This window comes from Triturus cristatus, chromosome 11 (assembly GCF_964204655.1).
Source record: "Triturus cristatus chromosome 11, aTriCri1.1, whole genome shotgun sequence".
Classification (NCBI taxonomy): Eukaryota; Metazoa; Chordata; class Amphibia; order Caudata; family Salamandridae; genus Triturus; species Triturus cristatus.
In genome coordinates this window covers 995,049,378-995,072,724 of record NC_140594.1, presented here as the reverse complement: position 1 = coordinate 995,072,724, position 23,347 = coordinate 995,049,378, and the positions used below count along the sequence as shown (strand labels likewise).

At 50.8% G+C, this 23,347-nt stretch overlaps 1 protein-coding gene across 3 annotated transcripts in view; it reads left to right on the top strand.

Annotated features, from left to right (window-relative positions):
* The window catches only part of PFN2 (profilin 2), a 119,287-nt gene that overhangs the window by 44,778 nt on the left and 51,162 nt on the right, over positions 1-23,347 (top strand). For all 3 annotated transcript variants that reach the window (XM_085635102.1, XM_085635100.1, XM_085635099.1), the window contains exon 2: positions 330-522. In XM_085635102.1, the coding sequence (XP_085491228.1) occupies positions 330-522 (193 nt within the window). The remainder of the gene's footprint in view (positions 1-329; positions 523-23,347) is intronic.

The window sequence follows — 23,347 nt, the reverse complement described above, 5'->3', positions numbered from 1 at the left end:
CGTGATCAATCTAAGGGATGGGTTAATCTTTTTTTCTTGTGGTCTACCAAATTGATGTTTTAAGAATCAAGTGCTTGCTACGAACATCTGCTATGACAGTCGGGGTCTTCTAGTCCTTTGATCCAGTGGTTAATAAGTTGTGTACCACTAAAAACATGGTGCGCTACAAAAGTTTCATTTGAAGTAGGGCAGTGATATTAACGTATTTCGATTATATAGGGCACTATGTCTATTTTACACCTATACTGAAACGTGATATGTTTTTAAAAATTAAGAGACTGGTTGTTAAATAGTAAACACTTTTTTTTTTTTTTTTTTCCCTTTGCCAGCCTGCTGAAATAGATGTACTGATAGGAAAAGACCGTGAGGGATTTTTCACTGGCGGTTTGACTATTGGCGGAAAGAAGTGCTCTGTGATCAGAGATAGTATGTTTATTGACAATGACTGCACAATGGACATCAGGACGAAGAGTCAAGGTGGTGAACCAACATACAATATTTCTGTCGGCAGAGCTGGAAGAGGTAAGCTTAAGTTTGTGAACTATGTGCATGTGTTTTTGTTTCTGTCTGCAAGGATTGAGTGCTCAACGCCCATAGGGGAGAGAAATCTATTTTGACAACTATTCACCTGTAGTTTTTGCTATTGAAAACAAATATTAATAGGTTATGTTCTTGGATAAAGCGTATATGGGAAACATCTGTATCGGAATTAAGGAATCGTAGAGGGTTGTTATATGAAATGTTGAAATGTTTTGGGTTCTTCATGAAGCAAAAACGGGTGGTAAATAACTTGAATCTTGTTAAAGAATGTGTTTTTGGTAAGCAACCTGTGTGTCTTGATAGTAAAATGTCATCACGGTGTCTACATTGACAGTCATAAGCACTGGCTGAATAGTTCGGTGAGGGTGGAATTCTGATCACTTTTCAAAATAAAGGACTATAGTCTTTCGAAAAGAATAGTAGAAAACCAACAATTGTCTAGCCTGTCTTCAACTAGGGTTGTTAAATTGTTTTAATATAAAAACTCCAATTTAGTCTAATAAAGAAACTAGCAGAGATCAAAGTCCACTTTAGAAAACAAAATGGATCAAATACTAAAATATAGAAGCCCAGAATGGGGTTCTATTACCTAAAAAAAATAAAATGTCCTGCGCCACAACAGTTCTGGTTGATGATCAAAAATGGAGCTTCTTTGCAACCGTCTGCAGATAGCATATATAAAAGAAACATAGTCTTGATATTCAAGAGTGTAGTAAAAAGGAATCTCGAATCCGATTCCGCACCTACAATTGACATCACGCTAATTAAGCATGAGAACACCGCCATGGTCCGTGCATCATTCAAGAATGAATACAGAGAGCGCGGGCAGATGAACCTCACATAAATACAAAAAGCTGACTGCACTTGTATACAGAGTGGCCCTTATAGAGAGAGATTGTTTAAATGCCTATGCTCATGCTGGGAGAAAGGGCAATGAAAAATAAAATAATTTGAAAGGCGGTTGATTAGAATTTGGGCCTTTGGAAAAGGAGATTCACCACAGTGTCATCGGTGTATGACAACTCATGGGTCACTGATGGGCTTGTTTATAAAATATAAATTTTGATGTGTAGATAAAATAACATGAGTGAAGAAACTACAGTAGTACGTTTTACAAATTATAAAATGGCTGTTATACAAGCGATTCATAAAATGTAAATGTTAAACCTATAGGTCAGTAGATTAGACAATGAAAGGATACAGAAAATGGATTAGATTTGTCATGAACATGATTAGGAGACATTAGTGTAGTGGGAGCACAGCAGTGTACATGAACGATGTGCTGTAGCCATGTAGGTGTATTTGAGGGCCCAGGAGAAAGTTACATTTACTTAAGTGTAGACTATTTCATATGGTATTCCTCCATTCTATTTAAACCATTGGTGATACTGTCATACTTCAGAATCCAATTACACTCTGCTTTGCTGAGTAATAGCTGTAGGGCACCAAGGGGATTGGACCACAAGTTTGACCTGCCAGTGAGTATTAGTTTCAGAATGATTTAGGTCTAGATGTTATCAAGCTTGTAATGCTATTGCAACCGGGCCAATTCTCCGAATCAACCATTTTGCTATATATCATTCCCATACTGCGATTGTGTAGCATGTTAAGAAATTGCAATTTTGGTTTGCGAACAAATATAGATTTGATATTTGGAAGGGCATCCTTTCTAAATATCGAATCGGAATGGTATGTATTAATGTTGTGTGACTGAATTCTGACAGCAAAACATTAATAATTAACGGACATGTAGTGGTAATGCAATTGAAAAATGACCCCTTCCCCTTTGTGAATGTAAAAGAAAAAAAAAAGTTAAGAGCAGTCAGTGGTGTTTAAACCAACAAAATAAATAAAAGCATTTTTTTTTTTTTAATCAAATGCAACCTGTTTCCTTAAAGGAAAGCGGGTTGTGATAAAAATAAAGACCTCTAAAAGCAATCACAGTCATGGTTGTCTACTAACCTCAACAGGCCACCATCTCTATGATGGTGTTGATTCTCTAGTGGGTTGCAAATTACGACCTACCTCATTAATATTCATGAGCTAGGTTGATTTGTGACCCTCTGGTAATCTCTAATTAAAATTAAAAGTTTTATACATTAGTAATTGCGATTTCCAAATTTCGATTCGGTAATAATCTCAATTACCAATGTTGAGAAATATGGCCCTTAGTTCTGTAAAGTGTGTGAGCAAAAAAGTAGATATGGTTTTGCTCTTAATTCTGCTCAAATATGGAGTCTCATATTGTTTGTTTGTTTGTTTGTCCTATATAGATAAAGTTGCAAGTACACCAAATGACTAGAATAGCAGCTTGAGGAGTGCCCAAGTGTTTGTCTAATGGTGACGCGCATATATTCTTTATTATTTTCAGTTAACTTTAATTTCGCACAGCTGGCAAAGCAGTAATGACCCACCAAATTGTTTTGTCCCCCCATGGCCAGCAGATTTGGTTGGACACTAGCATAGACCCTTGGCTTGCCCTTTCCTCTTGCCACGTTTCTACCCCGGTGGGACAGGAGTCCCGGGGCCGATAGACTGTCTTCCTTCTCCAGCGACCTGTAATCGCTCACCTGCACACCTGTGTACAGTAAGGGGACTACAAATCCCATAAGCCCCGGTGCTGCTGTACCACCTGAGGGGGAGGCGAGACCAACGCGCTATGAAGTGCCGCCTCACCCCCCCCCCCCAGAAGCGCCGCCCCCCCGCAGCGCGGGCGGCGCCCGTCCGTCCGTGACCGGTTGAGGCCGGGCTGGGCCCTCTCTCTTGGCCCTTGTATCCCGTGGTTAGATTGGACGTTGTAGGGATTTACAAATCTATTCTGTATAATTTGTGGGGTATTTGTTTATTTAAATACGGGTTCCCTAGGTGGCAAGTAATCTATTGATATGAGTAAGAGAAGGCTGAGGGCAGGATGGTGGGGACTCTTGAAGATTATTTAACTAGGGCAGAAACAGCAATTAATCAGAAGATATTAGCCATGGAGCGAAGGCTATCCCTGGAACCAGCCCTAATATTACCTTGTGCACAGCCTTTTGTTGTACAGGATAACATAAAGAATAATCGGTCTGGTAATTGTTCCCCGACGGGACCTGTATGTTTAACATCTAGGTCTGGGATTACAGACCCCTCTTTAATTGTAAGTAGCCCCTCTAACCCAGCTATGGTAACCACACGGGGGAAACAAAAAGTTACTGGAGCCAAAGCTAGCGAACAGCCCTGTAAGAAAAGGAAAGGACGAGGTCCTAGTAAGAAAAGTGCTCCTAAGGCTGTTTCCGGTAACATAGAGGCTCAATTCCATGGGAACCCTATTGCCCCTGTAGGCACCTCACCATCGCAACCTATGGCCCAGCATAACTTCGAGCTATTATGTTCTCTACTTAAGGAACAGTTAGTATCCCTCATACAACCCGTTCTGGAAAAGTTAGACTCTGTGGTGGTAAGGCTCAACTGCATCGAAGCAAGCTTGATAAGTAAACAATCTTTAGCCGCATCATTACTCGAGTCGAATCCCAAGATAGTGGCTAGTTACACTGGTGAAGGGGCTATTAATAGACACTATGCCCCAAGACCTCAAGCAGATAACCCTCATTCATGATCCCTTAGTGATTAGGGAACTCCCAAATCGGTCTATGGCCACTCCCAATATTGGTAGTAGGCCGTCGACCGAACAGCAGTCAATAGGGAATAGGTTAAGGTCTGTTGCCCAAGTTATAGAGGGCCCTGATGCGATATCAAGTTTACATCTTCCCCCGGAAGCCACACCCTACACAGTTATTCTAGCTAACGTTCCAACACTTCCAGAAGGGTCTAGGGAGCACTGGTCTAATCTAAAAAACAAAGCCCTGTACTGTCTTGGGAATACATTTGGGGCCAGTAAAACATTGTTTGAGGAATTTAAAATGGTTAGGCGGGTGAATTTGGTTGGTCATTCCCAAAAGTCATTGGCAGGGGATTGTGTGGTACTGAGCTTTAGGTCCCCGCTACTGGTAGAACATATTCTAGATATGGCCTCCCACTATGCTCCCACCCCCAATGAGATTGATTCTACCCCTAGGTTATTTTTATAGACCAGCACCGGCCATGTTCAACAGACAGCACTGGGCCCCGCATAGTGCTCCCCAGCAGGGTCTGCAGCCTATTATGACACATAATCGATTTTCCGCCTTATCTACCTTGGAGGATAACGACTGACTGAGGGATAGCATTGTCCTCCCTCGGCCTGTGGTAATAGGGGGTCTAGTACCATCATGACGGGAGTTACTTGTTCATGTAAATCCAATGGCCCAAGGAGAGGAATGTGTTTTTATTTTATGCCCTACATATGAATGTTTACCCAGTGTCTGTCCTGTTTCCCCTTCTAACCTGGCTAACCAGGAGGTAAATACAAAAATTGGTTGCCACAATGTTACGATCTCCTCTTGGAATATAGCCGTGTTACAACCCAGGTTGGCTGTACCCGTTTAGGTGGTTTTTGTCGACCAGGCGGATATATGGTGCTTTCAGGAGACCTGGGCGGTAGATGCTATATTTCGTGTAGGGTTTTTGAATTACTTTAAACCAGCCGTTAAGGGCCCTAGAGGTAGACCGGTGGGAGGCCTGACTACATGGGTACGCCAATGTGAGGGTATTACAGTAGTGGAAGTTCCGATTGATAACCCTGATATCCTGGCCATCAGGGTTACCTCCACAAAGGGTCTTAACATCCTTATCATAAATATCTATGTGAGGGGTCTTCCAGGAGGTAAGTGTTCCACAACAGTTTTTCTTCTGGAGCAATTACTTAGTACTGAGCCCATAGAGGGTCACAGGGTGGTGGCAGGTGATTTTATTTTAACACCTGTTTTGAGCCTTTGGGCGATGATGACTGGAAACTGTCTGAGGTTGAGGACTCCGTGTGGGGAATCCCTCAGTTGGAACTTAAACCCATAAGGAAATGGACCCAAGCAGCCTTACATGTGAAGGGACTGTGCCTTGAAAAGGGTTTGAGGGCTGCTAATGGCAGAACGAAATCGGACAGGTCTGGGAAGATGACTTTCGACAATGGCAGAAGTGGGAGTAGAATAGATTATATTCTGGTTAATCGGGAGTTGTGGCCGGCTATCATAGATATGGTGGTGACTGATAGGTTAGAAAGTGACCACAACCCCCTGACGTTGTCTTTATCTGATAGTAGTTTTATTGGTTCCCCCATCGATGATGCTAGTATTGCGCAAGTTATGCTAACTAATGACCAGAGAAGGGTTCGTTGGCCAAAGATAGCTTCTAATGTGAATACACGGGCTGCTATTGGGAATTTGGTTAGTATAGCCATGCATAAACTGACCAGATGTGAGTCCGAGGAGGGGATTAAGTGTATTATCCCGAGTATCTATAGTGAATTATTTGTGGGGCTTAAATCTCTCTTCATTAAAAGCATTCCTGTTAATGGTAAAACTAAACTCCTGAGGGAAAATTCCTGGTACGATGTAAGCTGTAGACAGACCCATAAAGCTTTGTTAACAGCTATTAAATCTAGGTTACCAGAAACCATTAGGAGTTGTAGAGTTGCATACAAAATTGCCCAAACAAAAGCAAAGAAAAACTGGGATGAAACTCGTTGGAGGGAGCTATACGAGGCGTGTGAGGGTAGAAATATGTGCCAATTTTGGCACCTCCTTAAATGGGGCAGGTACCCGCAGGATATGACCTCGACTACTCATGTTGAACCTGAACATTGGGTTAGCTTTTTTGAAAACCAGTTTAAGTCTAGGGACAGGTTAGAAGCAGTAACTTGGTCATTTAGTGGTGAAGAAGTTCTACAGTTTGCTCCCAGTGAGGTAAAGGCAATTTTGAAATCTCTTCCGAGTGGTAAAGCCCCGGGACCCGATTGTATTCCCGCAGATTTATTTAAGCAGGAGCAGGACCTATGGGTCCCCTATTTAACCATCCTTGCTAATGCCCTGGCCAGTGGAGCATTGGTTCCGGATTCTTGGTTCGGGGCAGAGATATTGCTGATCTATAAGAAAGGTGATCGCTCTGCCCCGGCCAACTATCGCCCGATTAGCCTTATAGATGCAGTTCAAAAAATTATAGCTTGTTTGCTATTGGGTCGTATTCAGAGTTGGATGTCCGAAACTGATATACTAACGCCATTACAGGCGGGTTTTCGGACGCATGTCGGAACCCTCGACCAAGCTTTCAGGTTCATTCTCTTATATTGGAAGGAAGTATATCTTGGGGGTGGCATGCTTTTTGCAGCCTTTGTGGACCTAAGGTCTGCATTCGATTTTGTGCCAAGGCCCAAACTGTGGGAAGTCCGCCGGGAGATGGCTATGCCGCCAGAACTGTTGAGGCTGTTGATTAACCTGCATGAACATACATACGCCGAGGTTCGCTGGGGAAAACCATTGGAGGTGACAACAAGATTTGAGGTGTCCAAAGGGGTAAGACAAGGGTGTGTACTGGCCCCCACCTTTTTTTCCTTGTTCATTAACGGGGTTATAAATTATTTTTTAAACTTCCCGACAGATGCACCCTCCATAGCTGGTATGAAAGTCCCCTTGCTCATGTTCGCGGATGACACTCTTTTAATTTCTAAGACGCGTCAGGGGCTACAGTTAGCACTGTCCCGTTTTGAGTTGTTTTGCCGCGAACATGAGCTTGAGGTAAATGTGGGGAAGACCAAGTTTATGGTCCTTCGTGGTGCTAGACCAGTAAAAGCAAGGGTTGAAATGGGAGGAGCCACTCTGGAACAGACATCTACTTTCACCTATCTGGGGGTCACTTTTAGTGACAATCTAAGCTGGAAGTCCCAGATTGACCTCTTCACCCTAAAGCATATACAACTAGGTGGAGCTTTGCTCAAAGAACATAGGCACTCCATAACTAAACCTATGGCCCCCCTGATTAAAATGTATGGGTCTAAAATTCTTCCAGCGGTAATGAATGGTGCTGAACTATGGGGGTTTAGCAATTTGGATTCCCTGAGGGTGGCACAAAACAAATTTCTTAGGTCTGCAGTAGGGTTACCACAATCATCCCCACGCATACCTCTTATATGACCTAGGTTGTCAGCCTGTTGAGGACTAGGTGCGGTATAGGCAGCTGGCGTTTTGGCGGCGCCTGTGGATTACCCCAGAACTGTCCCTATATGCCAAGGCATTACTAGAAGTTAAAGCTCTAGGGAGCTCTCATAGGATCAGCTGGCTGTCTGAAATTAAAACTATCTTGATTGATATGGGGATGGGTGAGTTATGGACCAATCCCGAGATGGCTGTTTTCCCCCCGAAAAAAATCTTTAGGGACACCTATTGGCAATGGATTAAAGTTAAGCGTCATGCATCCCTGACTGGTAGTTCTTTGACTACAACATATCTGGCTGTCAAGGATGATTCCTTTCTTGAAGAGTTTTGGGACATAATAACAAAGCTGCAGGATCGAAAACTTTACCACCAGTTTAGACTCTGCTCCCTACCGCTACGTTGTTTTACAAAAAGCTGGAATACATCTAGTAGTGATAAATGCCCCCTATGTGAGGATAAGATCGAAACAGTCGATCATTTTCTCTTTGTCTGCCCAGAGTATCTCCAACCAAGACGGTTGTAGTTACGCCCTGTATGCCGTGAACTGGGCGTTAGATCTGCGCAGGCAGCTAGCCGAATATTAAAGTCTGATACATCAAAACTTGTGGTTATTGGTGTGGCTAAATTTATTAGTTGGGCATGGCTCCTACGGTACCGGAGGATTAGTCCCTAATTATCTGGCCCTTAAATAATGCGGAGACAAACGTGGTATAGGCTTTACTTGATTTTAAGGTCCAGGCAGGAGGATTTCTACTATTTCTTTTATTATCAATTTTATCAACTGTCAAGTCGTTTGCAAAATTGTATACTTAATATTTTCTTATTACTGATTTTAGTATGTTACTTATTTATTTGTTTTATTAAGCTTATTGTGCTCAACTATATTCTTACTATTTTTAATGAATTGCATATTATGAAATGTTAGTATGTCTTTTATGATGAAATATTCGCAATAAAGACTTTTTTGAATTTGACTTGAAAGTGGTCCATCAAATTCTAGCTTTTTTGCAATGAGAACTTGGAAAGTTCATTAGTCAGACCAATAGACTTAATCAGTATTACTGTTTGAGCAAACGGTGGTTACACAAACAATTAAATCAGTCTCTATACTTTCCTAGAAGTGATGACTTATTTACACCAGGAGTACCCTGCCTTCTAAGTTTTCTGGGATAACCTCTAGTCAAGTTTATTACTTTTTTTGGGGGGGAGGGGGCTGGGCTTCCCAGAAGTAGACCGGTTTCCATCTACAGTTTCTGTGAATATGTAGCTATTGGCCATATGGTAGGGCTGGGCTGCCTCTGTGCTTTAGGGTGGTTGCTGCAATATTAAAGTATTGTTCCATCAGTTTTTGGAATCGTGTTGGCCTTCAAAAGGCATTATCGTGCTGTCAAGGGTCAATGGCGGTCTTGCTGTAGTTGGAACTGAAGTGCAAATCAGTTGAATTAATCGAAGCTAAAAATTGCTTGAGTATGCTCGTCGGCATTCCAAATGATAAAACTAACTTGTATGTACTCTTCCATAAATTGGTTTGTTAATGAAGAGGATTAGTGTCTAATATAGATGAATTTATGTTCAAAATCACGGACATACAGTATAGTAAAATAGGGAGCAAAAGAAGTTTCCATTGAAGATCCTTTTGTTTGCAAGTAATGTGCCATCAAAGTAGTTTTTTCGTTTTTGAGGGCCAAAGTGAGGAGAGAGGCACCTGATGATACATAGCCTTGTGGACAATGCTTAAGACTTTGAAACTGATGGATCCTATCATAGTGAGCCAGTGGATTTTCTGAAGAACAGCTCATATGTGCAATATCTAGGGACTAATCAAGCTGCCGCCATTCCGGAAGGCCTGATCTCTTTAGAGAAAATAGTTCAGAAGCCCTACATGTAGAAAGTTAGCATAGTCAAGTCTTGATGTAATAATGGTGGATATAGTTCCTCTTTCCAATTCTCGGGAAGAAAGCAGGTCACTAGTCCTAGTGTATAGACAAAAGGATACAACAGAAGATATTGTATCAGTGAGAGTGCTGTCAATCTTTTTTTTTTTTTAATAGTATTTTTATTCAACAAATAAACATACAAACATCCCATCATCATAGATCATAATGTTCACATTTTACACCATCAGCAGTTTCGGGTCAGGGATACAGTGTTACACACCATAGACAGGGATCACCGCTCCCCCAATTGTTTTAAAACGGTTTCTCCCTCACTCCCCAACAATCGTGTCTACATGTGTCTAGGATCTGTACTTCTCCCATGGACGCCATATTTTCTCGCATTTTTTTGGGGGCAGCCCCTACTTTGGTAAACAACTTTTTATGTCCGCAACACCAATTTAGGTCTGGTTTCCAGTTGAAGAGCTTTTCTGGTTCTCGTGCCCCCCACAGTCTGGCTATGTTGCGCTTTGCCACCCTGGATGCTAATGCTAGCCAAGTTTTCTTGTCAGATGGCCATCTGGTCTCCCCTGTGATGCCCAATAGGTGCCAGCGAGCTTCCAGGGGTATGTGTGTTACCAGTACTTCAGACATCACTCGAGTGATTCGAGTCCATAATGTGGAAAAAGGTACCCGTCTCCCCGCACTCCCTGATGCAGTGGTCAGATTCTGACCAGCCCAGTCTATGGTGAAGCATCCGAGGGGTGTAGGATCCATGCAGGATTCTCAGCTGAACCAGTCTAAATCTTGCCCGTATGGCAATTTCTCTGGGGCTTTGAATTGCTTCCTGCCAGTCGTCTTCTTCTAATAGTCCCAGGTCAGGTTCCCAGTTGGCTCTCAGGGGAACTTGAGGATTGTTCATTATTTTCCGATCGGTTAGGGATGTTGCTTTGTCTAACATGGGGTTGAGTAATAGTCTGTCCGCTAGAGGAGAGTATTCAGGAATGGATTCTCCTTCTGATGTGTAGCGGTGTATGGCGTGTCTTAATTGTAAATAACGATAGTGATCTGAAAGAAACACGTTAGTTAGATTCCTCACCTTAGAATATCCCCAGGCGTCAGGCTGGATCCGGAAAGATTTTTGTAGCAATACCCCTTGCGCGTCGGTAGGCGTCGTCTGCGGCTTCGCGTCAGTCGTCGGCGTTGTGCGCCGGAATGACGGCGTCGGAGTACTTAGACGCCGCCCTCGTGCGCTGACGTCAGTTCTTTTTTCCGCGCCAGTAAGCGCCGATCCGGGAAGAGCTTACCCCTGGTAATTTTTTGACTAACATTTTGACTCCTTTTGGTCTATCGACTCGACTCTGGTGCCGGTAGAATGCCTGGTTTCAAGGCCTGTGACGCCTGTCATCGCCTGATGTCGGTGACGGATCACCATCGCCGGTGCCTGTATTGCCTGGGGCCCGACCATGACGCGGAGTCGTGCCTCGATTGCAAGGCCTTGACGTCTAAAGCTAGACAGGAGCGGTCCCGTAAGCTTCTCGAGCTTCGCCACTCGGCTCCGCGTCGCTCTCGGTCCTGGTCCAGGAGGAGGTCCAAGGACCGCTCGCGGAGCCGCAGCCATAGTCATCGCTCGTCGGGGTCTTTGGGTAAGTCGAAGCACTCTAAGGAGTCCAAGAGACTACATCGCTCTTCGGACTCCCCTCGCCGGTCGCGCAACTCTGCTGAGGGTCCGGGTGGTTCCACCCCCGCAGCTCCGTCGGAGCCGCAGGAGTCGCGTCCGTCCCCATACCCGCCGGTCCCTGGGACTGACGCGACTCTGGCGGAGGTCAGTGCCTTCCTCTCGGCCATGAGGAGCCTGACTTCGCCGTCGATGCCTGCAGGCGCGACTTTGGGCCCCGCAGGCTCGACTGGGCGACCTCGCGTGCCGGCGGCTCCAGCCCCGGCGCCGTCGACGGCTCTGGCCTCGACGCCGCAGGTCCCCGAGGGATCCAGGCCTGGATCTCAGTCTGCGCCAGTCGACCTCACGACGCCTCCGACACTGGTTCCACCTCCTGCGCCGTCTCCGGACGATGCCGTTCCCCGGTCCGGACCCGACGCCGGTGCGGCGCCGCTCCCGACGTCGATGGATGACAATTTCATCTACCGTCCGGCTCCCATCGTTCCTCCTGTTTATCAGGAATCGGAAGACGGGGGCGACTGGGATGGGTCTGAGGACCCTATGGCTTTCTAGGGTCAACTTGCACAGGACTGGGCAGACGAACTGGGGGATGCCAGTGGTCTGGACACTTCGCCGGACGCTGGCTTCATCTCTCCTCCGACTGTGGCCTCGGAGGAGGGTGCAGCTTTTTCAGTGGTGCTGCGCAAGGCGGCCGAAGCCCTAGGGCTGGAGTTGCCTGCTGTGGCCGTGGGGACTAACGTCCTCACAGAGGTCCTTCAACCGACAGCAAGCTCCACTGAGCCTCTGCTGCAGTTTAATGAGGCCCTCATAGACGTTCTACAGGGCACTTGGTCCAAGCCCTCCACAGTTCCTCCTGTGGACCGGAACGTTGCCCGGTGCCCCCGCCCTGCTCTGGGCAACCCCAGTTTCCTCTCCCAACACCCCACCCCCGAGAGTCTAGTTATCCAGGCCTCAACCTCCCAATCCTCCTTCCCGTCCGCTCCTCCGGATCGGGAATCCAAGAGGTTGGAACAGTTTGGCAAGAAACTGTTCTCGTCCCCGAGTTTGGGGCTGCGGTCTTTAAATACCACTTGTCTTTTGGACCGTTATTCCCACTCTCTGTGGGATACAGTGGAGGACGTGCTGCCCTTGTGCCCGGTGGAGGCCCGAGCACGGCTCGCTCAAGCACTTGCTGACGGTCGAGATGCAGCACGGCATGCCATTCGGTGCGGACTTGACACCACGGACTCGCTGGGTCGGGCGATTTCCACCACGGCGGTGCTTCGGCGCCATGCCTGGCTGAGGTCCACGTCATTTTCGGGGGATGTCCAGAGTTCCCTCATGGACATGCCTTTTGATGGCACTCGCCTTTTTTGTGAGAAGGCGGACAGTGCGCTGGCTCGGTTCAAGGACTCCCGGGCCACAGCCAAGTCCTTGGGCCTTTCGGCCCGTGGCCGATAACTTCCGCCTTTCGTGGCCAAGGAAGGGGCGCCTCCTCACGTCCGCCCAGCCACTGGCCGCAGAACCAACCTGCACACGGACGTGGATTCCGCCGAGGCGGTACTGGAGGTCAACGTGCCGGTCAGTCCGCATCTACCCCGGCAGCATCCGCCTCAAAGCCCTCCTAGTCCGAGCTTTCAGGCCCATTCAACGCCAGTGGGCGGCAGGGTTCGCCATCACCTGCTCCACTGGCGCTCCATCACGTCGGACAGGTGGGTGCTGCAAATCGTCGGAAGGGGCTACTCCCTCCCCTTCGAGACGACCCCTCCAGCCATGCCACCGCTGAACCACCGTATGTCGGGGGATCATTTGCTTCTTCTACGACAGGAAGTTTCGGCCCTCTTGGCCAAAGAGACCGTCGAGCGCGTTCCTGGTCCGGAAGTAGGTTGTGGTTGCTATTCCCACTACTTTCTGGTTCCAAAGAAGGGCAAAGGGGGCCTACGCCCGATCTTGGATCTCAGGAGCGTCAACTCGTTCCTCCGGAAGGACCGTTTCAAGATGCTCACCTTAGCTCAGGTTCTGGCTGCCCTAGACCCTGGAGACTGGATGGTAGCGTTGGACTTGCAGGACGCTTATTTCCACATCCCTGTCCTGCCGGCCCACCGGCGTTACCTTCGGTTCATGGTGGGTCAGGAGCACTTTCAGTTCATCGTGCTCCCCTTCGGCCTCACCAGTGCCCCTCGGGTGTACACGAAAGTGATGGCGGTGGTCGCAGATCAGGGGTCCCAGTCTTCCCCTATCTCGACGACTGGCTGTTGAAGGCGGGCTCGCCCCAGCAAGTCGTCTCCCACCTCCAGACTACGGCTGACCTCCTGCACTCGCTGGGGTTCTCCATCAATGTGCCGAAGTCGCACCGGAGTCCCTCCCAAAAGCTCCTTTTCATTGGGGCGGTTCTCGATTCGGCGCAGTTCCGGGTCTATCCGCCGGAACAGCGGGTCTGGGACATTCAGGCCCTGATTCCCATCTTCCGGCCTCTGTCCTGGGTTTCGGTCAGGTTGGTGCTGCGGCTTCTGGGGCTGATGGCCTTCTGCATCCTGTTGGTACGTCACGCCAGGTGGCGGATGCAGGCTCTGCAGTGAGACCTGAAGTTTCAGTGGGCCCAGCTTCGAGGCAACCTGTGTGACCACGTCTTGATCTCGGAGGGCACTGCGAACCAGCTGCAGTGGTGGCTCACGAATCGCGATTGGGTCAGCGGCAGCTCCCTCTCCCTACCCCAACCGGAGCATGTCGTAGTGACGGATGCGTCCCTCCTGGGATGGGGGCCATATGGGAGAGGCGGCGATCAGAGCACTCTGGTCTCCGGCGGAGACTCGGCTCCATATCAACCTCTTGGAGCTGAGGGCGATCCGACTTGCACTAAAAGCCTTCCTTCCCTCTGTCCGGGGAAGTGTCGTGCAGGTGTTCACGGACAACACCACCGCCATGTGGTATTGCAACAAACAGGGCGGGGTGGGGTCCTGGACCCTTTGTCAGGAGGCTCTGCGCCTCTGGACATGGCTGGAACATCAGGGCATCACCCTGGTGGTTCAACATCTGGCAGGCTCTCTGAACGCCAGAGCAGACAAACTCAGCTGCCGGTGCATGATGGATCACGAATGGCGTCTGAACTCGGACGTGGCGCAAGGTCTCTTTCTGCAGTGGGGAGAGCCTTGGTTAGATCTATTCGCCACCGAAGAGAACGCGCAATGTCAGCAGTTCTGCGCGTTGGAATTTCCAAGGCGGCACTCGCTCGGAGACGCTTTTCGTAGCGAGTGGAGTTGCGGTCTGTTGTACGCCTTTCCCCCTATACCACTTCTTCAGCACTCTGGGCAGATCAGGCGCGACCGGGCCCAAGTCATCTTGGTGGCTCCGGATTGGGCACGAAGGTACTGGTATCCCGAGCTACTCAGTATGTCTATCGATCCCCCGATACGTCTACCTCTTCAGGAGGACCTTCTGTCGCAGCAGCAGGGGACGGTCCTACACCCGAACCTGTCCAGCCTCCACCTCCATGCGTGGAGATTGAGCGGCGACAGTTGATGCCATTTGACTTGCCTCCTGAAGTCTGTGATGTCATTCTGGCAGCCAGGTGTCCCTCCACAAAGACGGTATACCCCTGCCGGTGGAACAAATTTGTGGCATGGTGCACAGCAAAGGCTGTGGATCCCCTTTCCGCCCCTCTTTCTGAGGTTCTACTCTTTCTTCTTTCTTTGTCCCAGTAGGGCTCTGCTCTGTGCACCTTGAAGGGTTATCTTGCTGCAATCTCTGCTTTCTTAAGGCTTCCTGATCAGCCTTCTCTTTTCAAGTCCCCTGTTGTCTCCCGTTTTCTGAAGGGCATTACTAATATGTTCCCTCCTGTTCCATTCGTAATGCCTCAGTGAGACTTGAACATTGTTCTCACTTTTCTGATGTGCGCTCCCTTTGAGCTCCTTCACAACTGTCCACTTCGTCTACTGACTCTGAAAACTGCCTTCCTGGTGGCTATCACCTCTGCTAGGCGGGTGAGTGAGCTCCAGGCTCTGTCAGCTAAGCCTCCCTTCCTTTCGGTTCATCCGGATAAGGTTGTCCTCCGGACACGTCCTTCTTGCCTTCCTAAAGTCGTGACTCCCTTTCACATCGGGCAATCTGTCACGCTGCCCACCTTCTTTCCGCATCCTTCAAAAGATGAAGAGCGGCTCCACCGTCTGGACCCAAAACGTGCGCTGTCCTTTTATTTGTACCGCACAAAACCGTTCCGGGTGGACAACCAACTTTTTGTTGGATATGTAGGTGCTAGGAAGGGTTAAGCTGTGCACAAGCGGACCATCTCGCGATGGGTCTTGTGTATTAAGATCTGCTATTCCTTGGCGAAAAGGTCCGTCCTGTTGGGCTGAGAGCCCATTCCACCCGGGCCACAGCGGCGACAACTGCCCTGGGGCGGGGAGTTCCCTTGCAGGACACCTGTCGGGCGGCGACGTGGGCTTCACTGCACACGTTTGCCAAGCACTATTGCCTGGACAGCCAAGTCCGGAGAGATAGCCACTTTGGCCGTTCAGTTCTCCAGGACTTTCTGGTGTGATCTTGGTTCGCAGGCCCACCTCCGGGGTTGGTATTGCTGGGGTATCTATTCTAAGGTGAGGAATCTAACTAACGTGTTTCTTTCAGATGAACAAGTTACTTACCTTCGGTAACGATGTATCTGTAAGAAACATTAGTTAGATTCCTCACCGACCCACCCAGCCTCCCCGTTCTGTGAACCGACATCTAGGGTTAAGGTTCTCCCTTTCAGGGCCCTAGATTTTTTGGCACCAGTGTCGGTCTCTTGCATGGCTCAGCGTCCCTGGCTTGGAAAGCTATGTATAAGAACGGACGTCAGCGCGCGAGGGCGGCGTCTAAGTACTCCGTCATTCCGGCGCACGACGCCGACGACTGACGCGGAGCCGCAGACGACGCCTACCGACGCGCAAGGGGTATTTCTACAAAAATCTTTCCGGATCCAGCCTGACGCCTGGAGATATTCTAAGGTGAGGAATCTAACTAACTAATGTTTCTTACAGATACATCGTTACCGAAGGTAAGTAACTTGTTCTTCTGTGTCAGCCAGTTGATATTCGGTCTTGAATTCCGCAAAAATTAGCATTTTCCGGCCCCGCCATACATCCCCAATGGTGTCTAAGCCTATCAAGCTCCATTTACGAAAACCCTGTAGGCGCCCTACGTCGCCCAGCCCATCACTCTCCCAAAGTGGTGTCTGCTGAGTCAGCCTCGACTCCCGCCCCAGCTGTCGTGGCGCTCACTCGGTCCTTTCCTCGGCATGACGCTGACGTTTAAAGGGTTCCCCCTCCCATCCGTCCCCAGCCCGGATGCTAAAATGACCCTCGGGCTCGGGAGACAGGTGGGCGAGGGACGGGAGGAGTAAGCAAGGATGGATACCTGAAAGGAGACAAGGAGAGAAGATTTAGTTGCCACTCCTTTTCTCCCAAAGGCGCTAGTTCCCCCCACCGGTGTCCCTTGTGTACCTGCCTGGTTGTCACTCTCCCCGGGTTGGGTGTGGCTTGAATCAGAGGTCCGGATGAGTGCTTGTTCTCGAGGGACGGGGGGTGTTTCCGCCCTCGTGCCGGCGAACAGGCCGTGAGGATCAAGAAGGTGATGCTGAAGTCCCTTTGTAGGCGCTTCTACTCCAGACCCGGGAATCCGAGGGGTCGAGGAGCGCCTATAGGGTGCTAGACTGGCTGGGAAAGTAGTTTGAAACAACGGAGCGGGTAGGAGCCCCCTCTAACCACTGGCAGCGCTGCCACTCAAGACCCAGGAATCCGTGGGGTCGAGGAGCGCCGTGGTAGCGGTCCGGAGGGGTACTTCCTGTTGTGAGGCGAGACAGCAAACGCTCCAGACGGGGAACGGAGGGCACTCGTTACCCCTCCGTATGTGGCGGAGTACACCAGAGCGGTTGCCGGTTCTACGCGGGACAAGGTTTCTAGGCTTCAGGAGGCGAGGGTCGGTGCTTCTGGCGAGTCGGGTCGTTCGTAGAACAGAACGCGCGGCAGAGGTCTATGAAGCGGGTCAGGGGCCGTTGGTCTGCATCGGGTTTCTGAAGCGAATCATTGGCGCCGCCTCCCTGCTAATTCCGGCTTTAATCCTGCCGCGCTCATGGTCACGTGGGGCTACTCGGAACCGCTATGCTTGACGGGAGTTGTAGTTTCCGCGAGCTTCTCCTTCGGCTCGCGGACCACTCCGTCTTGTCCACGATCATGACAGCACATCCCCCTTCCCACCGCATCCACCAACTGGCGAGGGGCCGGGCTTGTCGGGACAGCGGCGGTGGAAGGCCGCCACAAGGCGAGTCGCGTGCACCGCCGTCGCGGGTTCCCAAGAGTTCTCCTCCGGACCGTACCCAGTCCATGACAGGAGGTACCACAACTTGCCCCTGATCAGTTTCGAATCGAGGATCTTCTTCACCACGTATTCCTGTTCGTGGTGTACCCAGACAGGGTCAGGGGCCTTGCGGACCGGACAAAAGGAAGGCTTCAGCAGGGAGACGTGAAACACGGGGTGTATGCGCAGGTGGTTGGGCAGTCGCAGTTGCACGGCCACGGGGTTCACCCGGCGCACCACTGGATACGGACCGATGTACTTTGGTGTGAAAGCGCTGGGTTTCTTGAATCGTATGTGTCTGGTGGACAACCACACTCTATCCCCCTTTTTGTACTCCGGAGGGGCTCGACGATGCTTATCAGCCTGAGCCTTGTACCGTGTTTTAGCTAAGTGCAGGTGGTCCCTAGCTTGTTTGAGGGATGTGTGGATGGTTTTGATTCTGTCCTGTACCTCGGGAAGGTTGCTACGTGCCCTCGGGAGAAGGAACGGGAGAAAACGGGGATGGTGCCCTGAAGCAAGAAAAAATGGGGAATGGTGCGTGGAGGAGTGCCTAGAGTTGTTGTACGCTATCTCCGCCACCCAGAGCCAGTCCACCCAGGAGTCCTCAGCCTGATCCACGTAACAGCGTAGATACTGCTTCAGGGTTTGGTTCAGTCTCTCCGTTTGGCCGTCCGTTTGGGGATGAAAACTGGTGGACAAAGCGGAGTGTATGCCCAGTTCCTCACACCAGACTCTCCAAAAACGGGCGGTGAATTGCGATCCCCTGTCTGATATTATTCCCAGGGGAAGGCCGTGTAGCCTGACCACGTGGACCAATAGGAGCTTAGCCAGAGCTCCGGCTGAGGGCACTTGCTGGCATGCTATAAAATGTCCCATTTTCGTGAGGTAGTCGATGACGACGACTATGGCCGTACAGCCTTGGTCTGTGGGCAGGCCTACCACGAAGTCAATGGAGATGTTCTCCCACGGGTACTTCGGGGTCGGAAGGGGCATCAGGAGGCCTTGCGGTTTGCGATGGTCGGCCTTCATTTGGGCGCAGACAGCGCATTTCCGTACCCAGGTCAGGACATCGGGGCGAACAGACGGCCACCAGCATTGTCTTAACACTAACTCCAGTGTTTTGGCCCCTCCCATGTGCCCGGCACAGGGTGCGTCATGGCACCATTCAAAGATGATTTTGCGTAGCCGAAGAGTAGGGAGCAATACTCGAGAGCCGCACATGGGGAGGCCATCGTAGAGTCGCCATTCTTTGTGTCGCTTCAACCATGCCGACCAGGCAAACGTTTGTATCCCTTTCCTGATGTTCTGCAGAAATGACTCGGTCTTCAGACTACCCACTACTTGTTCTGGCGACAATATCGGTTGGATGGGGGTCTCGGCCGTGGGGTTAGGGACGTCCTGCCGAGACAATGCGTCCGCCTTCCGGTTTTGTGCGCCTGGCCGAAAGGTAACGAGAAAGTGGTACTCCGCAAAAAAGAGCATCCATCTTTTTTGACGGGGCGTGAGATGACGTGCAGAACGGAGGAACTGAAGATTGCGGTGATCCGTGAACACCGTCACTTGGTGTTGCGCGCCCAGCAACCAGTGCCGCCACTCAAGGAACGCTTCTCGTATTGCGAGTAATTCCTTTTCGGGGATGGTGTAGTTCAGTTCGGCCGGGCACAGCTTCCGTGACATGAAGGCGACCGGGTGCAGCCGTCCCGTGTCGGGTTGTCGCTGGGATAGGATCGCGCCGACCGCTACGTCGGAGGCATCTGCTTCCACGATAAACGGGAGGTCGGGTTGAGCATGGCGTAGGACGGGAGCGGAGGTGAAGGCTTCCTTGAGCTGTTCAAACGCCGATTGGGCCTCAGGAGACCAGACAAAGGGAACCCCTTTTCGCGTCAACCTGGTGAGGGGGGTTACCAACTGGGAGAAATGGTGGATGAATCTGCGGTAGAAGTTCGAGAAGCCGAGAAAGCTTTGGACCTCTTTCACCGACCTGGGCTGGGGCCACTCCGCCACTGCTTGGACTTTGCGATGGGTCATCACCTGCCCTGCAGGGGTCAACATCACGCCAAGGAATTCCACCGATGTTACATGAAACTCGCATTTCGTGAGTTTACAGAATAGACGATGGTCTTTCAGGGCTTGCAGGACCGACGTCACGTGGTGTATATGGTCTTGGAGGTTGGACGAGAATACAAGGATGTCGTCAATATACACCACAACGTACTTATCCAAGAAGTCTCTCAGCACCTCGTTGAGGAAGAACTGGAAGGCAGCCGGGGCGTTACAAAGCCCGAAGGGCATGACCAGATATTCATATAGGCCGAACCGGGTTTTGAAGGCTGTCTTCCATTCATCCCCACTTCTTATGCGCACTAGGTGGTATGCTCCTCGGAGGTCCAATTTGGTGTAAATGTTCGCTCCCTGTACCTGTTCCAGGAGCACCGGAATCAGTGGAAGTGGGTATTGGTTTTTCACGGTCAGCGCATTGAGGGCGCGATAGTCTATGCAAAAGCGGAGTTCGCCGTTGGTCTTCGGGATAAAGAAGAGGGGGGACGCCGCTGGGGATCTGGATGGTCGGATGAAGCCCAGCTTCAGGAATTCGTCCAGGTAGTCACGGAGGTGTTGGGTTTCTGGGCCCGTGAGGGCGTAGATTCTGCTGCAAGGGATGGTCGCCCCCGGTATCAGGTCGATGCGGCAATCATATTGCCGATGGGGAGGCAATTGTTCGGCTCGTTGTTTGTCGAAGACGTCCGAGAATGGGGAGTACCAGTGTGGAAGAGTGGTATCTTTTTCGGCGGCCGTGGCCACACGTTGTGGGGGGGTGGCGTCGGTTTCCAGGCGCCCTCTCGACGTCTTGCACTGTCGACTACAGAAGGCGGAGTTGAACCATATCGAGTTGGTGGCCCACTTTATGAGGGGTTCATGCATTCTCAACCAGGGCAGCCCCAAGATGAGGTTGCAGCGTGGAGCGTGTATAACGTTGCAGGAGAGCCACTCGCCGTGGTCTTCCCCTATGGTAACCCATAGAGAAGGGGTTTGATGCGTAATGGGACCTGCGTCTAACTCTTTGCCGTCCACCGCATAAACGAGTTCAGGTTGGTCCTTAAGTATCAGCGGTATTTCCAGCCTTTCGGCTTCGGTTCTGTCGATGAAACAACCGGTGGCTCCGGAGTCGACCATGGCGCGAACTGGACGGGGAACGTGGTTCACCTCCACGTATAAGGATACAAAAAAGTGGTTAGGCTCGTTGGTAACGTCGGATTCTGTAGAAGGGATCGTCAGGTGGCTTGAAGTGGTCCCCTCCTGAACCTTCAAGCCTTGGGGTTTTCCGGCGTTTCGTCGTTGGTAAGGGCGGCCGCTTGATTGGGGCGTGGGCGACCGGTCTTGGGACGTACGGGACATTCTCGGAGGAAGTGACCTTTCTTGCCGCAATAGAGGCAAAGACCCTGCTTGCGACGATGGTCTCGCTCGCTGAGGGTTAGGGAGGCTCTCACCGTCCCTACGTCCATTGGCTCGGGGTGAGTCGTACCGGGTTCGGAGGTACGAGGAGTGTTGTATGCTGCAAGGGGTTTGTCCTTGCGCCCGTGGTCCCCTTTACGTACCTTCATCCGATATTCCAAGCGGGAGGCCAATTCGATCATGGCCACGCAGGTGCGGGGTTGGGGGTCGATCTGGGCGATCACATCCTTCAGTTCGTCCGTGAGCCCTCGGTAGAAGATCGCGGCTTGCTTGGCTTCGGGCCAGTCGGTTTCGGCCACCAGGCGTCGAAAGGCGTTGACGTAGCAGAGGAACCCGGTGTTGCCTTGCCGGAGTTCAAGGAGATCGCCGTCGGCGGAGTAGGTGTCTGCTCGGCGATCAAAGGTTTTTTCGAACTCCATTCGAAAGGAGTCCCAGTCGTACAAGAGGGCATCATCTCTCCGGACTATCGGAACGGCCCATTGTGCTGCGTCCCCGGCTAGGTAGGAGATGAGGAAGGCTACCCTTGCTTGGTTGGTTAGGAAAAGTTTAGGCTTGCATTGAAAATGCAGAAGTACCTGGGTCAAGAACACCTGCACCTTCTGTAGTTCCCCGTGGTAACGCTCAGGGGGAGCCAAGGGGACGTGTGCCGGCATCTCAACCACCACTTGGGACGGGTGTGAAGGGTGCGTGTTTCCAGCATCAAAGGGGTTTCTCTGGAGGCGGTCAAAACGGGCATGTAACGCTGCCGTTTCCGCCCGAGAGGAAGCCAGCTCCACCTGGACTAAGGCCAGAGCGGCGACCACGTCGTCTAACGAGGCCATCTCTATGTCAGCGTTATCAGGAGGAGGAAAATCCGTGGGCCAATGATTCTGTCGTGGCGCTCACTCGGTCCTCTCCTCGGGATGACGCTGACGTTTAAAGGGTTCCCCCTCCCATCCGTCCCCAGCCCGGATGCTAAAATGACCCTCGGGCTCGGGAGACAGGTGGGCGAGGGACGGGAGGAGTAAGCAAGGATGGATACCTGAAAGGAGACAAGGAGAGAAGATTTAGTTGCCACTCCTTTTCTCCCAAAGGCGCTAGTTCCCCCCACCGGTGTCCCTTGTGTACCTGCCTGGTTGTCACTCTCCCCGGGTTGGGTGTGGCTTGAATCAGAGGTCCGGATGAGTGCTTGTTCTCGAGGGACGGGGGGTGTTTCCGCCCTCGTGCCGGCGAACAGGCCGTGAGGATCAAGAAGGTGATGCTGAAGTCCCTTTGTAGGCGCTTCTACTCCAGACCCGGGAATCCGAGGGGTCGAGGAGCGCCTATAGGGTGCTAGACTGGCTGGGAAAGTAGTTTGAAACAACGGAGCGGGTAGGAGCCCCCTCTAACCACTGGCAGCGCTGCCACTCAAGACCCAGGAATCCGTGGGGTCGAGGAGCGCCGTGGTAGCGGTCCGGAGGGGTACTTCCTGTTGTGAGGCGAGACAGCAAACGCTCCAGACGGGGAACGGAGGGCACTCGTTACCCCTCCGTATGTGGCGGAGTACACCAGAGCGGTTGCCGGTTCTACGCGGGACAAGGTTTCTAGGCTTCAGGAGGCGAGGGTCGGTGCTTCTGGCGAGTCGGGTCGTTCGTAGAACAGAACGCGCGGCAGAGGTCTATGAAGCGGGTCAGGGGCCGTTGGTCTGCATCGGGTTTCTGAAGCGAATCATTGGCGCCGCCTCCCTGCTAATTCCGGCTTTAATCCTGCCGCGCTCATGGTCACGTGGGGCTACTCGGAACCGCTATGCTTGACGGGAGTTGTAGTTTCCGCGAGCTTCTCCTTCGGCTCGCGGACCACTCCGTCTTGTCCACGATCATGACACCAGCAGCCTAGTGGTGGATCGCCACGCTCTTATGACAGTGTGTGTGGTGGCAATAGGTACCCCTGCTGTTTCCGGTAGAGGGACGCTAAGTGCCTTCTGCATCCCATTGCATGCCTGTATGTCGGTTCTGCCTGTGGCTCAAAGACCCAGTCATTAGTATTGATCAGTTGAGACCCTAGATAGTAGCTCCGTATGTCTGGGACTGCTAGTCCGCCCTCATACACTCCACACTGTAGTTTGCGCACAGCTATTCCAGGCCTGGCTCCCTCCCACAGGAGATTGCGTTGTTCTCCCTCTAAAGTTCTGAAAATGGAATCTGGGATTCTGTATGAGGTATTTTGCAGGGTGTAGAGCAAGCGCGGCAGAGCCATCATCTTGAATAATGTCGCCCTGCCCATGAGGGACATCGGCAGGTTCTGCCAGTGTTTTATGTCTCCACGCAGCCTCGCCAATTGCGAATATATGTTAAGGCTTAGGAATTCCTCGGCTGTTCTCGTGATCCATATGCCTAGGTATTTAAATTTTTTGTGTTGCCTTAGGGCTGTGCAGTCAGTCGTGAGTGTTGGGAGAGTGCCCGCAAGAGTAAAAATAA